General features: G+C 36.9%; 1 protein-coding gene and 1 long non-coding RNA gene across 2 annotated transcripts; both read left to right on the plus strand.

Moving 5' to 3' along the window:
* The first annotated feature begins 74 nt into the window (after window positions 1-74).
* LOC114358167 (zinc carboxypeptidase-like) lies at window positions 75-2,940 on the plus strand. Its single transcript, XM_028312050.1, has 6 exons — window positions 75-405; window positions 532-943; window positions 1,033-1,144; window positions 1,248-1,468; window positions 2,094-2,178; window positions 2,654-2,940. The coding sequence occupies exons 1-6, from the start codon at window positions 125-127 to the stop codon at window positions 2,920-2,922; spliced, it is 1,380 nt and encodes a 459-aa protein (XP_028167851.1). The 5' UTR covers window positions 75-124; the 3' UTR covers window positions 2,923-2,940.
* Window positions 2,941-19,357: 16,417 nt separating this feature from the next.
* On the plus strand, window positions 19,358-20,434 carry LOC114358163 (uncharacterized). Its single transcript, XR_003656361.1, has 2 exons — window positions 19,358-19,453; window positions 20,400-20,434. It is a non-coding gene; the product is annotated as an uncharacterized LOC114358163 (long non-coding RNA).
* The last annotated feature ends 1,313 nt before the right edge of the window (window positions 20,435-21,747 follow it).

A 21,747-nucleotide genomic window follows, 5' to 3' on the forward strand; every position in this document is an offset into this window, starting at 1 on the left:
TTTCTTTCAAATAAAAATTATTCTATTCTATTATTCTATTCTATTCTATTGTTGAAAAATAACTCTTGCATCGAATTTAGTTTAACTAAGTAGTCATTTTTGAATTTCATTCAGAGACGCTATAATGAAGAGCATAGCAATTATCGCCCTATTCGGGGTTTTTGGTTCAGCATTCGCTGTAAATAGCTACGAAAACTATAAAGTGTACAAAGTAGTGCCTAATTCAGTTGAACAAGTTCAAATTTTGGTTGATTTGCGTAAAGAAGGTTACGACTTTTGGACTGACGTGTTTGATGTTGGTAGCGATGTGAGGATCATGGTGTCACCGTCACAGGATGAAGAATTCAGCCAGTATATTACTAAAGTTCGATTAAATGCGGTAGTTGCTATTGCTAATGTTCAAGAGTAAGTACATACATATAACATAATAATATTTTATGAACAAATTAAAAAAGGTGAAAACTGTATTCTAGCGTCATTCGATTTTTTTAAAAGTAATTTAAAAACCTAATTAAAATATGAATATTGCAGACTCATCAATGCTCAGAAAATTCCAGCAGAAAACGCACGTTCTAGTCGCTTGGGGTCGTACAGTTGGGACAGATATTATTCTCTTAGTGAAATCCACGCGTGGCTAGATGAGCTTGAAACTACATACCCTGACTACGTCAAAACTGTCACTGTGGGTCGTTCCTATGAAGGCAGAGAGATCAAAGGAGTAGTCATAGATCTAAAAGCTGGCAACAGAGAAGGAACACCCTTGGTTGGAATGATAGAAGGAGGAATACACGCACGAGAATGGATATCTCCGGCTACCGTAACTTGGATAATCAAGGAGTTTTTGACGAGCACCGACCCTGATGTGAAATTCATGGCCGAGACCCTCGTCTGGCATATTTTCCCAGTCATCAACCCAGATGGCTACTTGTACTCTTTCAACAATGTAAGTTAGATGTTCCGTATACGATTAAAAGACAAACATTTTTGTAATGATAATGGCAAATTACCTAAACAATCAATTTGGCGTTTCAGGACCGTATGTGGAGAAAGAACAGGAACCCCGCAAATCACGTCCAATGTGGAACTGACGATGACATTGGCAATGGAATAGACCTGAACAGAAATTTTGATTTCGTATGGAGAAGTAAGTTTTGAAAGTTATTTCTGTTTTATTTATCATTTCGATTTTGATAAATAAAGATCTCGTAGCTTCCGTGAAAGTACATTCATAAAACGTTCTGTTGCAGCCATCGGAGCTTCATCAAACCCTTGTGACCAAACATACTCCGGACCAACTCCATCATCAGAACTGGAAGCCATAGCCATTTCCAACTACGTCCTCCAACTGAAGGCCAGTGGGAACATGATCTATTACTTTGCTTTCCATTCGTACTCCCAGATGATTCTGGTGCCTTACAGCCATGTTACTGGTTATGGCGTACTAGAAGCCGAGAACTATCCTGACATGGTAAGATAAATTCCTTATTCAAATAGTGTATATTCTTCACACATTATTCTTCAGAATAAATCTTAAGAGTTAGCAAAGTACAATGGCCTTATGCTCATCTTTAACATTATAGAAGCCACCCATATGGTATCTATGGTTACCAAGTTTTCGAATGCTGGCTGCGTTTATGCAAGCACAGCGCGGGTCACCTTTTGGTAAACTAGTGACGAATGCGAAAGTAACTCTGTCTGTCTGTCTGTCTTGCTTTCACGCCTAAACCACTAAACCGATTTTAATGAAATTTGGCATAGAGATAGTTTGAGTCCCGGGAAAGGACATAAGGATAGTTTTTATCCCGGTTTTTGAAACAGGGACGCGCGCGATAAAGTTTTTCTGTGAAAGACAAAATTCCACGCGGGTGAAGCCGCGGGCGGAAAGCTAGTAGAAAAATAATATGCAAATGATTGGTTTAAATGACAGCGATAATAACATGATTGAAATGATGTTGACGAGAAACAAAATTTATTTGTTTGGTTTTGTGAAATCATATTATTATTTTGTCTCTTCTTCAGAATTTCTGTTATATGATAATTTGATCTCCTAAATATAGCTTACTTCAGTTACCCTTTAAATGTTTAATTCCCAGTATGAAATAGCGATTCGTGGAGCTGAAAAACTGACAGCCCGTCATGGAACACAATACACTGTTGGCACATCTGCTGAAATTCTCTGTAAGTTGTTATCTCACATAAAATAATCCATTTTTATCATCCTTGAATTTACGATGTCGGTAAACTGACTGAGTTATTTGAGTACTCCTTTGTGTGAATATGAAAATTAATTAAAAAAGGTTTAGACCGTGAAACTTGATCGTTTGTGGTAATTTATTTGTGCTTAAAAATAACAATAAAATATTATGTAAATGTGAAGAAAAGCTATCACTCATATTTTGGGATTCGAGAGCAATAAAGGCTTTCAAATTTTTTGTTATCCATATTAGTTTAATTTAGAGAATTTCATGGGTTTTCTTATAATCATTGTATCATAGTTTGCAATCATTAATATTATAGATAAAGTAAGTCTGGTGCTAAACGTAGCCATATAATTCGTTATCAGCCCGTATCCAGTTGCTACTCCAATCTGGTCGTCCGTCCATCAGACAGGCTGTTACGTTCGTGGTTTGATGAACATATTTTTGTTTCACAGACGCAGTCAGCGGGTCCAGTTTCGACTGGGTGAAGGGTGTTGCTGATATTCCTATAGTCTACTTATTTGAGCTTCGTGACATTGGAGAGTATGGCTTCCTTCTTCCTACAGAACAGATCATTCCCAATGCTGAAGAAATCATGGACTGTCTGGTTGAAATGGAGAAGACTACGAGGAAATTAGGGTATTACACTGGGGCTGCGAATGGCGTTGTTAGCTCGATACTGGCTGTTACATTTGGAGTTCTGATGATGGTTTTGAATTATTAAAAAGATTTTCCTTTATCATGTTCTGTTTTTCTTTTGTTTTATGATATTATTATGATAAAAATTAAGAGAGTGAGTTTTTTCTCCTTTCTTGCGATGTTTATTTGTTTTCTATTCCTCGATAACCCAGAAAAGTTATTTTTTATCTTTACTCAAAAATGTTCTTACATTTTTATTTACCTACTATCTTACATAGTAAAAAATGATTCTGGCACCCAATACAGAACAAATAAGTAAAAAAAACATAGACACACGCAAAATTATATCACTTTATAACTAACCCATCCCAAAAGGCCGCCATTTATATCCACACTTCATCACTGTCACTGCGCATTCCGCGCAAATCCGTAAACCTACACACTACACCATATTCCGTTGTAGTAAGGTTTAAAATCCAACAAAAATTTATATTTGCACGTGATACACCACCCTTGCACCCCTCTTTTAAAAATAAACAAACACATGACAGTGTGGTAAATAAAAATAAATTACTGCGCCCCTGAGTGCCCGATGCATGACTAAAATCAGATGTCGAAACGAGACCACAAATCATAACGCGTATCTGTGCGGTTCCTTTGAATTGGAACAGCGAGAGCTGTGGAGTAAGCTACGTTACTTGCTTTTTTAAAAAGACTTATTAAGTATTGAGGTCGAAACCACCATTTTTTTCTTCAATTATGTATGCTTTTTGTAAATCTATCTAAATGAATGTTTATGATTGGTATGTTTAGATGGCTATAAGATTGTCAGTAAAATTAAAATAATGGTTTTACATGAAGCTATAATAGCTTCATAAAAAACCATTAATTGTAGCTTAGGGCGCTTTCAATTTAGACGTTTCGTGTCGAACGTTTGTCGTGCGTTTGCAATACCTACCGCACACTTATTGGTAATTGACAATTTTATTCCGACGGAGTTGTCATACTCATACCGTGTGCGGTTCTAAATTGAAAGCGCTCTTTAGCGTAGGTGCTACAATAAATAATATATTTTGTTAAAGATGGATCAAAAAAATATATTAAGCAACGAAATACTTATTATACTTTTTGTCGCAAAACTATGGATCGAAAGCGACTCTACAGATTCTATGTCGAAGGGACATTTTCAATTTATATGATAATATTCCGTAATGATCCAGTTTTTATTGTTTTCCTTTCTAACCTTGCGTAAAATTAAATTGTTTGGGGTTTGCTGTTAACTAAGGTTTTTATGTCCCCAACAAAGGGAGCCACTAACTCGTTTTCCATTATTATGGGTGAAATAACAAGGAAATTTTCTTCTTTCTCTTCTCACTCTTTTGTTTAAAACCTCTGGGATTTTGTATTATAAACAGCTGATAGTACTTCAGTAGTAATTATTGGCACGTGTCCGAAAACATAACCCTGAATTTTTCCAGATTTAGATTCTGGTTGGTAATGAATGCTAAAATAAATAATTAAAGACATCTCCTAAAGTACATACCTACTGTAATTTAATATTAAAATTTGTGATCATCCTATAGGAATCAAACGCAAAACCGTTTTTTTCGTAGGTCAGAACCAGATACTAGAATAGAAGGCTGACGAAGTAGTAATTAATTATTTACACTATTTAGGTTACCTTCTTAGTTACAAAGTTTGCAAAACCAATTTCGAAGTCCTTAAAGAGCTGAAACTAAACATTTTCTTGAGCTTAAATTAGGTATACCTAGTTTAGTTCAAGAACTAACTAACTTAGAGCCTACCTAGTTTAGTTAGAGCAAAAAATAGGAGTTAGAGCTTCCAATTCAAACGCATTCTTTATTTGCTTTTCATCTACACGAAATATTATTATTTGATTGTTTGTTTGCATTGAATAAAGTCTTCGAAAAACCACCAATTTAAAAACTTTCTTTCACCTTTAGAATCCTACATTATAATCTGATTAACATAGGCGGTACGAAGTTCGCCAGGTCAGCTAGTTCACTTATTATGGCCGTCAATTATAACCTGGTCTCGATTTTGTAAGAATTTGCATGAGAACAGAGCTCTTTCAATAAAATTGCCCTAACTCCTATTGAAACAAGATCTCTGCCGACGATGTAATTGTAAAACTACATGGGTCAACTTACATTGGTTTTTGTGGAACTAAATATAACCCTATCCTATCGTTTTTGTCTAAAAGCATTGAAAAATCCATAAACTAGTGGCACACTCGTTTATTGGACTTAAAATTTTATGCCCGTTTGGTTTCCGAGCTATTTTGGTACACTTTGACCACAGTATAAATAAGTTACAGTAGACTAACTTTTTCGTAAGTGGAAAAAGTTTTATATGAGACTGAAACAGATAAAAGATTTTACTTGAAAATTGATAAAATTTATGGAACGGACCTGAAGTCGTAGGCAGGCTTCCTACTCGGTGTTACAACGATTTATTGAAGGTTGCGGGAAGCACCTAGATTTAACCAGTCGTTGTGGAAAGCCTTAGAGAAGGCCTTTGCCCAGCAGTGGAGGTCATTTGGCTGAAACGAACAAACGAACGATAATGATGACTTTCCATTATTTTCTTCTTCATTTTACACACTATTTGACAACTGACCAACAGTATTAGCGTATATTAAAATTGCTGTGGTATATGTGAAGAGTATGTATCATTCCTATATGAGATCGCGAAGAGTGATTAGGTTTCATGGTATCACATTAATTTCATGCCTAGATACGTAGCCATAAGCGCGATTAAAAATTACTTTTACATTCTAAAACAAAACTTGAAAAAGTTAACAATGGACTTAAACAAGGTATGTCTTGGAGTGGGCTTACTCTTATAAACTTATACTATAACACCATAGCAGGGTGCTTATTTGTAATAATTAGTGCGATGATCAAAAGGGTTTTATTGTACCGGATCTTCTATGATTTGTTTAGGATTTTATTTCTGAAATGATGCCCGAATGATTTCGGTTTGCGTCTTGGAACGGAATGGTTTATGGTGACTATTTTTGTTTCTGTTTTACGGATGGATTATAAAGTTTTATCTTTCTTTTGACATTTTAGTCGATTCAGGTAATTATTGTCCTTAATAAACCAAGGGAAGTGGGGAAATAAAATGGAGCAACTGACCTAGAGCACAGAATGCATGCATCCAAATTTTTTGCTTTGTTGCAAGTGTTTTTATTTAATTTATTTTATTTGCTTCCTAATTTTGCATTTGTTACCTGACCAGCGGCTCGCGACCTAATTAATCATTTGTTTTAGTAAACTGAGAATAGCGCTGTGGGCTACATTAGGTACTAATAATTTGTCATGTATTGTAGTTGTTTGCTCTTCCCTAATAAAATAAAATAAAATTTAAAAAAATTGTCTAAAATAGTCTAGAGCTCTAGACCTAGAAGTAAACAGCTTTATTCTGAAATCGCTTAGCTCCAGCGCTGCAGCGTCTTGGGTCCTCAATCACAGATTCATCATCATCATCTCAGCCATAGGACGTCCACTGCTGAACATAGGCCTCCCCCAATGCTTTCCATGCTGCCCGGTTGGTAGCGGCCTGCATCCAGCGCCTTCTCACAATCACAGATTCTTTCGTTCGTTCGTTTCAGCCGAAAGACGTCCACTGCTGGACAAAGGCCTCCCCCAAGGATTTCCACAAAGACCGGTCCTGCGCCGCTCGCATCCATGCACCTCCCGCGAATCACAGATTACTAATAACTTACTATGTAACCGCAACGTACTTGGGAAATATCAATCGATCGTTGATGAACGATAAATATGCCGAATGGAATTTACGACTTGAGATTGTCTTTTCACGATGTGTATTCAAACATCCTATGAAGTTACGTCGTTCTGTGAAGCAATTTCGAAAATATACCAAGGGAACTGGTCAAATGAAGCAGTGGACTTACCGGATCTTCGCTGCAGTCTTCTGTCTTAGGGTGTCGGCACTTCTTGATCTGAACTACACTCCACTACACTGCACTGCACTGCACTGAACCGCGATTGTGCTTGGAAATTAAATCGAAAATATTGTGGATATAGGTACATCAAGACTGACAAACGTAGGGTAATTGCGCCGGTTTTCCGTCCAGCTCCTGTTTTCGTCCATTTGACCGACTTGCCACAAACAAATACGGAAAATTAGAATGTTTCAAGTTTGGACTTGTTACAATCTATAATATCTATGTAACAGTTCTGCCTGCATGAAAATGTAATTTGACAAGTAATAACTCCAAAAAAATCTACGGAAGTTGCTGCTGCACACAGGCGAATGGAAAACGTCGTCAAGTTAGAAAAAAAACGTGCCGGTAGGGAACTTCCATGGTATGTTTAATTACTGTTTTAGCTACTTTACGTAATGTTTTTGGCACGTATGTCTAATTATTAGCATAATAAACACTATTTTAAGGGTTTATTAAAGTTTTTGTATAGAAATCTTAGATAATTAAGTGGACTAATACTAGCATAACAATTTTGCAAGATTTTGGTTTTCGTCCACGTGGACGGAAACCCTGACACCTAGTTAATATTTTCAAATATCATTTTACTTCAATGGACCTACAAAATACAATGGTTTTTCTTCCAATATGATCTTTATTGCTATTATATTAAACATTTTATATTACGTCCACTTTTTAACAGTGATAAACCCATAAAAACCGTTAAAAAGATGTGGACGAAAACAAAAAACAGCTTTAAACGTTGTTGTGTTTTCGTCCATGACGTCATGAGCAAGCACTGGGGTGGACGAAAACCAAAATTAGCTATTCCTGTAGATTAGTTTTCGTCCATTTGTGCTTCGACCTATTGCAATATTTTCCTAAATTCAGGTAAGACACTTATTTATATCTTTTTGATATCATTTGAAAGCTAACAAAATTACCTTTCAAATGATATACCACAATGCATAGTTACTGTATTGTAGAATTGGTTTTAACTCAATAATGCAACTGCACTTTTTTTTCTATACAGTGGTCGAAAACTAGCTTACACTAGGACGAAAACCAATTTTTTTGGACGAAAACTAGCGAAATCGCCTCTTTTGCATAAAATATTTTTTATAAAAAAAACTGTGATATTTACTTATTCTTATGTAATATTAACGTAAAGTAGACTATATAAGGACTACAACGACATATGATACATATAGGTAAGGGTATTTCAAGATATTCATTTCGCATCACAAAGCTGGCAACTCCGCTAATTGGACGAGAACCAACGTACTTACCCTACTTCAGAATTAAATCCATCTGTCACCTTAGTCAGCTAGTAATAAGGTCAAAAATTGAACATGTTTTAACGCGATACGCGGATAGGTAATACCACAGAATACATAATAGTAGCAACAGAAATTGCACTCCTTTGTGTAGGATCAGATGCCGACATTTTAACGGTAATAATAATAATGAAAAATATCCAACGCACATGGTGCATTCGAAATCGCACCTTTCTACTACGCTCACAAGAGCGCAAATTTTTTGTGTTCAGAATTGATCTCCCTCGCAGCTAAAGCGTCAGGGTTGTATAAGCAAAGTAAAATAAATAATAACTTAATTTTAAGAAGCATTTATTGTATTTACGATTGGTAATCTTTAATCTAGTGGTGTTTGTATAATCGTACCATCTCTAAAGTAGGTACCTATTAATAAACTTCAGTGTTGCAATAATTCGAAATTGGACAAATAGTTTTAAAAGGTGTAGTGTCGGAAAATAGACACGGTGAAGTAAGTTAATGTTATTAGCTAAAATAATTTTTTTGCTACAGTTTTTTGTCATAAGTATTCAGGGTTGTATAAGCAAAGTAAAATAAATAATAACTTAATTTTAAGAAGCATTTATTGTATTTACGATTGGTAATCTTTAATCTAGTGGTGTTTGTATAATCGTACCATCTCTAAAGTAGGTACCTATTAATAAACTTCAGTGTTGCAATAATTCGAAATTGGACAAATAGTTTTAAAAGGTGTAGTGTCGGAAAATAGACACGGTGAAGTAAGTTAATGTTATTAGCTAAAATAATTTTTTTGCTACAGTTTTTTGTCATAAGTATTTCAAAATTATTTAAAAAGTGTAGTTTTTTTTAATTATTTAAATTAGTACAGTTAATTATTATTTCTAAATACTACGATTTTACATTAAAGAAGGATAACAGTGCTGTTGGAACAATAAACCTTGATTGTGACGATGATCGACCGAGCGTGTATAGAAAATAGAAATACGCGTGTGCTTACAGGCGCGTGGCGGTCCTGACTGATTTGCAACTTGAAGTTGTCGCGCGCTGTAGGTAATTATCTCGGCCGGCATAGGCGAGTGACGGAGGCCTGGTAATACTGAAATATTACCTGTATTTATTTATATTTGCCTGACGTTTCGATCGGGTTGCACCGGCCACCGGCCATGGTCACAGGCTAACTGGAGCGCGCTTCGAGTGCGCGATCCGTAAGGTGGGTAGAATTATTTAATTCTACCCCCATGTTATTATTTTATTTCTTCTCCAAGTACCGTCACACACTACACTGATTGTGCCCCCATTTAAATGAATAAAATTCTTGACATGAGATTTTTTTATTTGACATTGGCAAAACGAACGTGATCTACTCATGTTTATCAAAGTAATTAAAAACATAACCCAACAATCCAGGTGCGGTCGGGTAAAAAGGAAAGTAGGACAGCCTTAGTCGCCTATTATATTTTATTAGGACTTTAGGAACGTTTAAGATAACTTTTGCATTTTATATGCATAAATTCTGATACTTCGCCAGCTCGTTTCTTTAGGTAGGTAGGTAACCAAATCAAAACATTTATAAGACTCATCACACCAAGCTAATTCTGCCTTATTGTAACACTGACTAACGTTCGTAAATAGCCATTTATTCTGCTACCATCATTATCTAAATAGGGGCGGTAATTATCGCCGTAATTTATCACGCGTCACTAAATAACTATGACACAGAGTGGGACAGGACTCGTTAACACTGTTAAATTTTGGTTCGTGTGGAGATTTAGATTTATGAGGATTTGGTTTTGTGTCTGTCTATTTTAGAAACTATTTTTTATGCAAGACAAGGCAGGTATTTGACCGCAATCGCACCTGGTGTTAAGTGAGATGCAGTCTAGCATGATACATATCTGCCCTGTAAGTGCCTATTCACTCTCGCCTTGAAAAGGCCTGCTATAAATGTGCAGGTGAAATTAATAACATTTGCGTAGTTGTTTAGAGTTACATAATGATTATAAAATTATTTTCATCGATGGTAAACTACAACAAGCTGCTTCTAGGTGTGTCCCGCGACCTTCACCGGATCATCGGTTCACTTAGTGGGAGCCTGCCCCTGCGGATAGATTTGGGCAGCGCAGGGTAGTGTAGAGACAGTAAGAGTCCCAGGAAAGGGCTTATAATAATTTTTATCCCAGTTTTTGAAATAGGGGTGCACCAGATAGTTTTTCTGTGACAGTCATTTCTCGCGGACGAAGCCGCGGGCAAAAGATTTACCTAGAAATGCAATATAAGAATCAATGCAATTGAAATGTTAAAGATGAACAAGAACAAGAAAGACTGCAATGCTGGAGGAATGGCGACGGATTGTAAAGCTTGCCACCAAATCAGGTGTGACGACCACGACCACTCTGGCAAGAGTGTAACGACGAAGAAGAAGAAATGTAGAGGAATCCATAACTCCATTATGTTGCGCTTTGGCGTTAACTCAATGAGGAATCAGCGTCGCAGTGACTGATTTGACGCAAGAAAGCTGAGTAAGAGTAGGCGCACACCGTTGATTTTTCGTCGGCCCATAGTTTAGTCGGGCAGTTGATCAGTATGAGTATGTATGGGAGTGCGCACACTACGCCGATTCGATTTGGCCGATTCTTCATAAAAATTAAAATCGGGCACAACTATCGGCCAACTAAAAATCTGCGCCTACTCTTACACATGTCTACTTTTTGCAATGCCAACCACATCAGCCACATGTGCGCACTTCACACGTCCCATTTTTTGTAACCACCACACCGTTTGTTGACGTTGTGATTTTTTTCAACTCTCCCACTTCCTCACTCTTTAATTTGGCCCCAGGGACGGGAATGGGTGGTATTTCCCCGTATATTTGTGACTTCCCACTTCCCACATTGACGGGGACTTTTTGTGGACATTCTTCGGTTTCGGTCGTAAACAGTTTTGTTAATTATCGCTTCTAATTCGGTGGTAGTTAACAGGTTTTTGTTAAGTTTATTTTTGGTTTGTAAGGTGTAGGATTTTTTTTGCATGTTTCACCTTGCTGTCAAGTTTGATGAATTAATATGCAAAGTAAAGCAATTTGGTAACTTTTAATAAATTACTTATTAATTACTGTTACTATAGAAATGTTTTGTATGTTTTTCCAATTATTATTCACTAGCTTTTGCCCGCGGCTTAACCCGCGTGAAATTTAGTTTATCACAGATCGTCATAAATTATAGTTTATATATTATTCTGGGTTATAAACAATAATACTGTAAAGTTTCATCAAAATCCGTTCAGTAGTTTTTGCGTGAAAGAGTAACAAACATCCATCCAGACATCCAGACATTCAGACATCCAAACTTTTGCATTTATAATATTAGTAGGAAGTAGGATATTAATGGCAATAACTCTACTGGCCTTACGTTACCCATGGAGGTCAACTTAGCCTCTATAATTCGTTATTCGAGGCACCAAAATTGATAAAATTCTATTCACAGATTTCCTTTCCACAGACTCCTTGCGGTCACAAGTAAGTAATTTAATAATATGCCCAAACCAATAATAATATCAAAGCAATTCCATGAATTCCAACGGGACTCCAGTCCAGGCCGATTGCCAAAGTTTCCCGATCTGAACACAATCTTTCGATACAGCCACAACTATCTCAACTATTCCAACTATCCTGACTATTGCAACTATTCCTGGAATCGGAACGTTTTGATTGGCCGCGTGATATTGGATTGTTCGAAGTTTACAAAAATAGATAGTGGAATTTCGATTGCACATGTTTCTGCAGTTATCATACTTTTGTTTTTTAGTTCTGCGAATTCGAAATAATTTGCTATTTTAATTTTTGTTCAATATTGGTTTAAAGACATTTTTTTTGTTGCGATATTGCTATTTTTACCCGACTGCGCAGAACGTTATTACCTCCGTAGTTTATTCAAAGAGATAAAAGGTATACTACCTACTTTCTGACTATACGCATACGGGCTTGGGTTTAAGCAACAATATTGCAAAATAGTGGTAAAAATCAGGTAACATTATCAACTACCCTTATAACGTTGCGAATCTTAAAGGGCAAATCACCCTATTTAAGAGTGAAACTATAGGTTTAGTGTTTAACTGAGTCAGTACCTGCGGTATGGAAGCGGCAACGGAGGATGTTTTTAGGGTTCCGTAGCCAAATGGCAAAAAACGGAACCCTTATAGATTCGTCATGTCTGTCTGTCCGTCCGTCCGTCTGTCCGTCCGTATGTCACAACCATTTTTTTCCGAAACTATAAGAGCTATACTGTTGAAACTTGGTAAGTAGATGTATTCTGTAAACCGCATTAAGATTTTGATGCAAAAATAAAAAAATAATAATAAATATTGGGGGCTCCCCATACTTAGAACTGAAACTCAAAAATTTTTTTTTCATCAAACACATACGTGTGGGGTATCTATGGATAGGTCTTCAAAAATGACATCGAGGTTTCTACAATACTTTTTTTCTAAACATAGTTTGCGTGACAGACGCTTCCAAAGTGGAAAAAAATTGGTCTCCCCCCTCTAACTTCTAAAATAAGACAATGAAAAATCTAAAAAAAACATATGATGTACTTACATTCCTATAAAAACTACCAACGAAAATTGTTTTGAACGAGATCTAGTAAGTAGTTTTTTTTAATACCTCGTAAATCGTAAACCGCTTATTACCGCGTAATCTTTCATACTAATAACTTAAATAAAAAATAATAATTTTAATTTCATAAATCAATGGTACGGAACCCTCGGTGCGCGAGTCCGACTCGCACTTGGCCGGTTTTGTGACGGTCAATCGTCAGCGAGACTTCAGATCTTCAGATTTGTATGCTCTATCATGCCATTATGTCAATGTCGCCCCTCCCGTGTCGCTCTCAGGTATGAGAGTGTCACTGGAGTGTCAGGCTTCAGGTATCAATCACTGACTCAGTTTATAGATGACCCACGCTGAACTGTCCCACCAAACTCAATGACAGGGGGGCGCTACCATCGTTCAACTAGTTTCCAACATGGCAAAAATCAGAACCAGCGATCCGGTATTGACGGTGGCGCCCCACTGTCAATGTCATGCATAGGACAGTTCAGTATTTTGGAACTATACCTCTAATTTACTTACCTTTAACTTGACGTCAGTTGGTACTAAACCACCCAACAAAATCGACAATCCTATTTCCATACTCACAACCGCCCAGATGCAACGTATTATATACGAGTAGGTACTATTCTGAAAACGGAAGCGTTAACTTCCTACGTAACCTAACCCTAAAGAAGCAAAACAAACAAACACCGTAATTGATGGGGAAACGAAGTCCCGTTTCATCAACTGTCATCTCGCGATGACAGCTGGGATGACGTCTTGAACGGTGCGTTTACACGCCACGATCGGATTTCAGACCCGGTTTCTTTGGCTTGGTCGGGATTTTTGGCATGAGCGTGTTCACAAATTTTAATAGTATGAATTTTTTTATTGAATTCATCATTAAGTAGAAGAAAGCGCGCTAGAATTCCCAATCCAGAAACCCAGCCTGTTTCTTTAATTCATGTTTGTGTTATGCGCATCAAACTAAATTCTATAACAATAAAATAAGAGCAACTTAGTTACAAAAGGGCTCTAATGTGTTGGCTGTAGGATCTACGCTAAATATTGAGGTAAAAATTTTTTTTATTAAATTAACCGGAAAAAAATTGCTTCAACGTTTATAGGATTTCAATCAAAAAAATCTTTGGGTGTAAATGCGTCTTTAGCACAAAAAACTAAGCTGTCACAAACCTTGTTTTCACTGCCATGTTTTTCAGCTGTGGCTTTCAGATTTTATTATTTTTGTATTAGTATAATAATATTAGTTTTGGAAATAAAGATAACTAACACTTTTGTCAACCTTTTAAACTCCTATAGTTAACTTCAGTAAGTATTCAGGATGCATAATTTTATAATCAAAATTCCGATAATCTGTTCTACGAGTAATAAAGTTATGATTTCACACCTACCATAACATCTACAAAAATGAATATTTTATAGACACCAATGAAATGTCAGTCATATTCGATACATAATCAGATTAACATCGCATCCGATACCGAAACTATATCGATATAAAAATGTCCACACGTGATTCATACGATTGTTCCGCAACAATCCAACATGGCAACTCCATTAGCAAGTCATGTCAAGTTACTACGTCTATTGACAGATGATGCCATTTCGGTCGGGAATCGAACCCAACACCGCCGGGACGTGGCTAACGATCCGTATGATTTATTACTGTCATTACCCAGCCCAGTGTCTAAAAGGGAAATATGCCGATTTGGTACAACCGATTCCGACTTCTAAATCGTTTCGTGTAAAGACCACTTTTGTTTTGACGTTTCTGTTGTGTCAAAACGTTGTGATTTTGTTCTGTCGTATAAAAGGACTTTATTCGTAGGCAATAATTGCCTTTTTGAACTGGTTTTCCTTTGATAATGAACTGTTTTTGTGCTCCTTGCGCTTAGAATGCAATTAATGGTGGCATTATGGATGGCCTCTCATCAAATTAACTAGTCTCATCAAACTATAATGTTAATGACTTAGCTCTATCAGATTAGTCGTTTTGAGCAGTACCCTGAGCACGAACAAGTATCGTTCTCGTGATAATTATGGTAATCGTATGAAAAACAAAACAGTGCTTCTACGATTGTTTACGGAATACGATTACTATGCGATCACGAGAGTCATTTGTGCTCAGGGCACAGGATGTTAGTTGTGCGTTTACAAGACTACATTGTGATAGTAATTTTATTTCAATGCAGTTGTCGTAAATTTTCCTTCGGAATGACATCCTTAGTACTCAAAAAATCTAATTTGAAAGAGTCCTTAGTCTTTACAAAAAACTTAGTAAATCTAATGAACTCTAGTGGCTAGTAAATTAGGCTCTCTACCTAGTTGCAAAGTAGGTTAGGTTCCAACCTAGATGATCCCAGATGAGTTAGAGCAGTGGTTCTTAACCTTTAATTCACGAGGGACCATTTTACCAAATTTCTGTCTCGTCAGGGACCACTTATTTTTTTTACTCGACGGCGTTGCCTTGGCTCGACTCATCACGTCACGTCACTTGTATTACGATGTCTTCGTGGACCACTTGGAATGCCTCCAGGGACCACCAGTGGTCCGCGGACCACCGGTTAAGAACCACTGAGTTAGAGAAACTGAAGAATTTATTAGCTTTAGCCTGCGTCTTTGCCTGCGTCCATTTGGGTCTATCACAGAAAATGTTACTCAGTACTATAATATCTTTCAACTGGTGAAAGAACTTTCAAAATTGACCCAACTGAAACTGCCCTATTGCGCAATTCTTTCAATTGGAACCAACTGAAGATTTACTTCAAATCTTTTGTCCTTTTTATCTTATACGTGAAATATAGCCTTCTCTATCTACGGCCCCTAACACCTGAGATCGGTTTGTCAGATTAGGCTAAATCTTGTCTCATATTATGTTGTCAGTGATAGTAATTAATTTTGAGTAGGAACGGCTGTCAGGATGGTAACTAATTTATGCAGTCTGGGCTTTAGGTCATTTGAATTAAAGCATAGATTGGTGTGTGCCGTTTTCATAGGAACTACCGATTTGAGAAAGAAAGAAAGATACTTTTATTAGTTATTATTAAGAGTACCCACGATTTTTCTGTCTAATGTCTTTACTTCCCTGGTAGAGAATCCTATTGAGTTCGCTTGTATGAGAATTGAGTTGTATGGCATTCATTCGTTTCAGTCTAATGCTGTCCACTGCTGAATAATGGTCTCCCCCATAGATTTTCACAACGATCGGCTTTCGCTGCCCTTATGGGTACAGGGTGCTTCCCGCAACCTTCACCAGATATTCGGTCCACCTAGTGAAAAGGCCTGTCTACACTACGCTTTACGGTTCATGATTATATAATACTTGAGAACTTTCTGCCTTAGTTGTAACTTTAAATATTATCATCATTTCAGCCAAAGAACGTCCACTGCTGATCATAAGCCTCCCCCAATGATTTCATATCGCCCGGTTGGTAGCGGCCTGCATCCAGCGCTTTCCTGCTACCTTTGTGAGGTCTTCGGTCCACCTTGTGGGTGGACGTCCCACGCTGCGTTTTCCGGTACATGGCCTCCACTCCAGAACCTTGCTTATTATTATATTAGGTAATAAATAAGTAGGTCGTCAGTCGCTTTATGTGTAAAATGTTAACTGCCACAGTAAAGTGCCAATTAATTGCGTCCCCGAGTTTGTTGTACAAAGGACAATGTTCGTTCTCCATACATTGTTCGCCTAAGAACCAACAATTTTGACATATTACTACCCGAAAGCGAAATAATACGATTCTGTGTGTAAGAACAATGATTCCTGATGGACACTTGCCATAAAATTAATGATTAAGAATATTAAATCACAGCGATTTTATAATATGTCGTTTATGACAACATGGCGTCTAATGTATTGAGTGAATGTATGAACACCGATTCGCGAAAAATGTTTTGTATTGTCGTCACGCCGAGTCGCAGCCAAATAGTATAAAATAATAGAACAAGTTTTAGAAATACAACTCGGCATTCCACTTTTATAATATGCCCACATATTGCACGTAAATAAACAACATGAATCGTAGGTTGTTTCCACCCTTGTCATCTGACACATGAAATAAACTCCTATTGTATTATAGATATCGAAGCCGAATCGTATATAATAATAGAATGGGTTTTGGAGATCACTCGGGGTTCCACTTTTATAAAATACCTACATATTGCATAAAAATAACACGAATCATGAGTTTTCTTTTCACCATTTACATCTGACACGAGATAACAAACTCCTATCTCCATGACTACCGTCGTAGTCTATGCCAAAGACTACAATATTTTAAGCAAGAAGTTTCAAACCTTAGCGGCTACGGTAACCCCTGGGCCACATACATCATGATAACATTCGGTCGACACCGGAACGAAGTCTTGCGATTATGCAAAAAAGCATCGTATTCTAGTGCGGCTATATCACGTTCAACCGGGGTTTTAATTCGACTAAAGTCCTGACTAAAGACTGGAAGAAAATACGCCGCATTGTATGAGCACTTCGTGTTCGTTAAAGCGGCTTCAGATCTAGAGCCCACATAGTTTTCTTTCCAATAATATCCGCAAGTAGCGCTGCATGATCTTTACAACAAAAACGGCAATAGTTATTAAGGTGCCAAAATTATATGATTACTTTGGCACGGTATTATACACGTTCGAAGATTTGTCATTTTCATTCATTTCATCATCATCATCATCATTTCAGCCACAGGACGTCCACTACTGAACATAGGCCTCCCCCAATGACTTCCACATCGCACGGTTGGTAGCGGCCTGCATCCAGCGCCTTCCCGCTACCTTTATCAGGTCGTCGGTCCACCTTGTGGTGGGTTGACATTGCAGAATATGACTTTTGATAGGTTCATCATAGAATTCGGCGGGGATATCCTCACGGAGGAAGTTCGTAAAAGGGCGGAACAAGATCTTATAATAATGCAAGGCCGAAGCTGTTACGCGCGTGCTCCTACGTGTAATCCGGCGAGTATGCAATAAATAGTAATGTCTGGTAAATAGTGGTAATACGTATCGTTCGTTCGTTCGTTTCAGCCGAAAAGACGTCCACTGCTGGACAAAGGCCTCCCCCAAGGATTTCCACGAAGACCGATCCTGCACCGCTCGCATACAGGCACCTCCCGCGACCTTCACCAGATCGTCGGTCCACCTAGTGGGAGGCCTGCCCACGCTACGTCTTTCGGCTCGTGGTCGCCACTCAAGAACTTTCCTGCCCCAGCGGCCATCAGCTCTACGAGCTATGTGCCCCGCCCCGTCTATGTCTGTATGCGCTACGATTACAGGGTATCATTTTGCATAGTCGCAAGACTTCACTCCGCTGCTGTCAAATCAATGTCGCATAATGTTATCGCAATGTGTGTGGCCCTTGGCCAAATCACAGAAGCCTATGCGAAGAAAGAGCACTTGAATGACAATAAAAATCAGGGTTACCATTTTATAAGATTTCCTCACTATTGAGGGTAACAAAGTAACATTAATAATCTAGCCATTAATTACATTTATTACCTATACGAGAAAGTAAAGCAACATGCGGTTTTATTTTAATTTGTAAAATATTAAACCCCTCATATTTGTAACAGTTTGTTCCAAGTTTAGTTTTACTGTTTTGTTAACAGTATTGCTGTTTCAGCTGTCACTGTGAAGCTTTGGGAAAATAAATAAATAGAAAAAATATTAACATAAATATTTATTTAAGTTTTTATGTTCATTATCATAATATGCCAATTTAAGTTACACTGTGTGACAGTCTTTGACACTAAACAAACTCTTCAGCTTAATAATACCTACCTACAGGGCGTTTTTATAGTTACTCTTGCTGATGAAACAAGAAGGGTTGATTCTACTACTGAAATACAACTACTTTTCTTACAGGACCAATATCAAATTCTCAAAAAAATTCACATCCTCGTGATGGTGATAATTTCTATGGAGAGGTTTTTTTTATATTCGGTCTCTTGGGATAAGTTATTCCATTTGAGCAGTAGAATTAATCCTTTTTATTCGATCACATATAAAAACAACACAAGTGTTTAGGAAAACTTCTTCTTTGGTATGGTATCACTACGGAGTTATAATGTCGGCAACTCTGTATCACTGACTTGTAACTTTCAAACAGCATGAATAATAAGGGCACCACATTGGTTTTCTTTCTGAAAAAAGGCTTTCAGTTTTAGTACTAACCCTTTAGCACTATTTCATTGAAATAAAAATACAATAAACGCACAGAAGACTGAAATTGAGTCAACTGACGTGACATTTATAATTTGTTGACATTATGACAGTTTGACAAGACTAGGGATTGAAAAAGTTTTAATTGAAAAAGTAAAATGACAATTTATTAAAACGATTCACATGGATATAATCGATTAAAAATATTTATAAAATGTTCTGATACTTGCCTGTAGCGATTATCCAATCCTGGTTTCTACTGAAAAAATACTTCGTGGCAAGATTCACAATCTATAAAAGTTCATTGGTATATTATTAATGTGCTATGAATGAGGGTTTTCGCGATTGAAAAATCCGCGAGATGGCAATACGTAGACGCGAGGTCCAAATGCTGCATGATTGGTGGATATCTATCAATGTCAAAAATATAAAATATATCTATCAATGTCAATGTCATGTCAAAAATAACCAATCATGCAGCATTTGGACCTCACGTCTACGTATTGCCATCTGGCGGATTTTTCAATCGCGAAAACCCTCATTGGCATAGATTATGAGAGACTGACAACTATACTAGGTTGATATATGTTTCTCACACTTCAACTGGCATTGGATTCAACATCGGATTCTGACACTTTTACAGTTATGATACCATGGTCCTAATTATTTTTATTTTATTTACGACCTTCGACCAGTTGGACACTTTAGATAGCTTCTTGTAATAGNATGGAGAGGTTTTTTTTTATATTCGGTCTCTGGGGATAAGTTATTCCATTTGAGCTGTAGAATTAATCCTTTTTATTTGTTCTTATATAAAAATAACACAAGTGTGTGTGTTTAGGAAAACATCTTCTTTGGTATGGTATCACTACGGAGTTATAATGTCGGCAACTCTGTATCACTGACTTGTAACTTTCAAACAGTATGAATAATAAGGGCACCACATTGGTTTTCTTTCTGAAAAAAGGCATTCACTTTTAGTACTAACCCTTTAGCACTATTTCATTGAAATAAAAATACAATAAACGCACAGAAGACTGAAATTGAGTCAACTGACGTGACATTTATAATTTGTTGACATTATGGCAGTTTGACAAGACTAGGGATTGAAAAAGTTTTAATTAGTAGAAAAAGTAAAATGACAATTTATTAAAACGATTCACAAGGATATAATCGATTAAAAATATTTATAAAATGTTCTGATACTTGCCTGTAGCGATTATCCAATCCTGGTTTGTACTGAAAAAATACTTCGTGGCAAGATTCACAATCTATAAAAGTTCATTGGTCTATTATTAATGTGCTATGAATGAGGGTTTTCGCGATTGAAAAATCCGCGAGATGGCAATACGTAGACGCGAGGTCCAAATGCTGCATGATTGGTGGATATCTATCAATGTCATGTCAAAAATAACCAATCATGCAGCATTTGGACCTCACGTCTACGTATTGCCATCTGGCGGATTTTTCAATCGCGAAAACCCTCATTGGCATAGATTATGAGAGACTGGCAACTATACTAGGTTGATATCAGGTGATCCGTCTGCTCATTTGCCTCCTGTCACATAAAAAAAATATATATATGTTTCTCACACTTCAACTGGCATTGGATTCAACATCGGATTCTGACACTTTTACAGTTATGATACCATGAATATCAGTTTATGGTCCTAATTATTTTTATTTTATTTACGACCTTCGACCAGTTGGACACTTTAGATAGCTTCTTGTAATAGTGTCAATATCTTTTTAGCTTTTAACGCAAATCTAGTCTTCAAAGCAGTTTAATCGATTTATTTTATTTTCAAAATCGATATTTTATTGTATATGATGGCCGCAGGAACATCACTATACATGGACTCCCAGCAATAAAGTACGGTAATGCCTCGTACAGATTTTATCGGCAAAAATTATGGAACTTGATAGGTTTTAGACCATGCCACGCACCAAAACGTCCGGAAGTTGTAATAGTATTATAGAATAAACGTTAAAAGACTTATTATTTTAATTTTTCAATGCTTAAGTGTCCATTAGAACGAAAGGGTGCTTAATGTATTAAAAAAAATAGAAAATAATTATGATGGGTTAATGTTTTTTGGCGGTTTTTAGGCGGTTTCTGACAATGTCCTTTTCACAAAATAACGACGCCTCTTTTGTTTTAATAAAGGTATGTTTCGAAACTTCTCGAATTTTCGGTGTTTTGGCTAATTTGTTATCAAAGAATTAAACTCGGAGATTTTGGAGTTACCCCGCTTTTGCCTTCAAAGGGCAATTAATTTTTAACTTTGAAGTTGTTGAGTTTGTCTCCTGTTGAACGTAGAAGAGTTGTATGGGTTTGTATGGTATTTGTTGTGGTCACTTTGGATCGAGGACTCCAATACGTATTATGTATCACTAGCGGTCGCCCGCGACTTCGTACGCGTACCTAGATCCCGTTTTACCCCCTTCATCTATCTTACGCGGTTAAGATTTTTTCATACAAATGTTTTTTCCCTCTAACTCCCGGTCCCGTGGGAATTTTGCAATATCCTGTTGTAACTAAGCTTTAAGTTTACTAAGGTACCTGCATGCCAAATTTCAAGCGTCAAACTTAAGCGGTTTAGATTTTTCATACAAAATTATTTTCCCGCGAATTCCCGTTCCCGTGGGAATTCCTAAGTATACTGTAACCTGCCCAGGAGTATGAAGAATAATAATTGTACCAAGTTTCGTTTCGTAGTTTTTGTTTCTATAAGGAACATACAGACAGACAGACAGACAGACAAAAATTTTACTGATTGCATTTTTGGCATCAGTATCGATCATTAATCATCCCCTAATAGTTATTTTGAAAATAATATATTTCATGTACAGAATTGACCTCTCTACAGT

The sequence above is a fragment of the Ostrinia furnacalis genome, unplaced genomic scaffold, assembly GCF_004193835.3.
Source record: "Ostrinia furnacalis isolate ACB-3 unplaced genomic scaffold, ASM419383v2 OfSCF3745, whole genome shotgun sequence".
Lineage (NCBI taxonomy): Eukaryota > Metazoa > Arthropoda > Insecta > Lepidoptera > Crambidae > Ostrinia > Ostrinia furnacalis.

Coding starts and splice junctions, on each gene's coding strand:
- LOC114358167 (XM_028312050.1), top strand. CDS start 125: ATGAAGAGCATAGCAATTATCGCCCTATTCGGGGTTTTTGGTTCAGCA. Junction 406..531: donor GCTATTGCTAATGTTCAAGA/GTAAGTACATAC, acceptor TGAATATTGCAG/ACTCATCAATGCTCAGAAAA. Junction 1,469..2,093: donor CCGAGAACTATCCTGACATG/GTAAGATAAATT, acceptor TTTAATTCCCAG/TATGAAATAGCGATTCGTGG.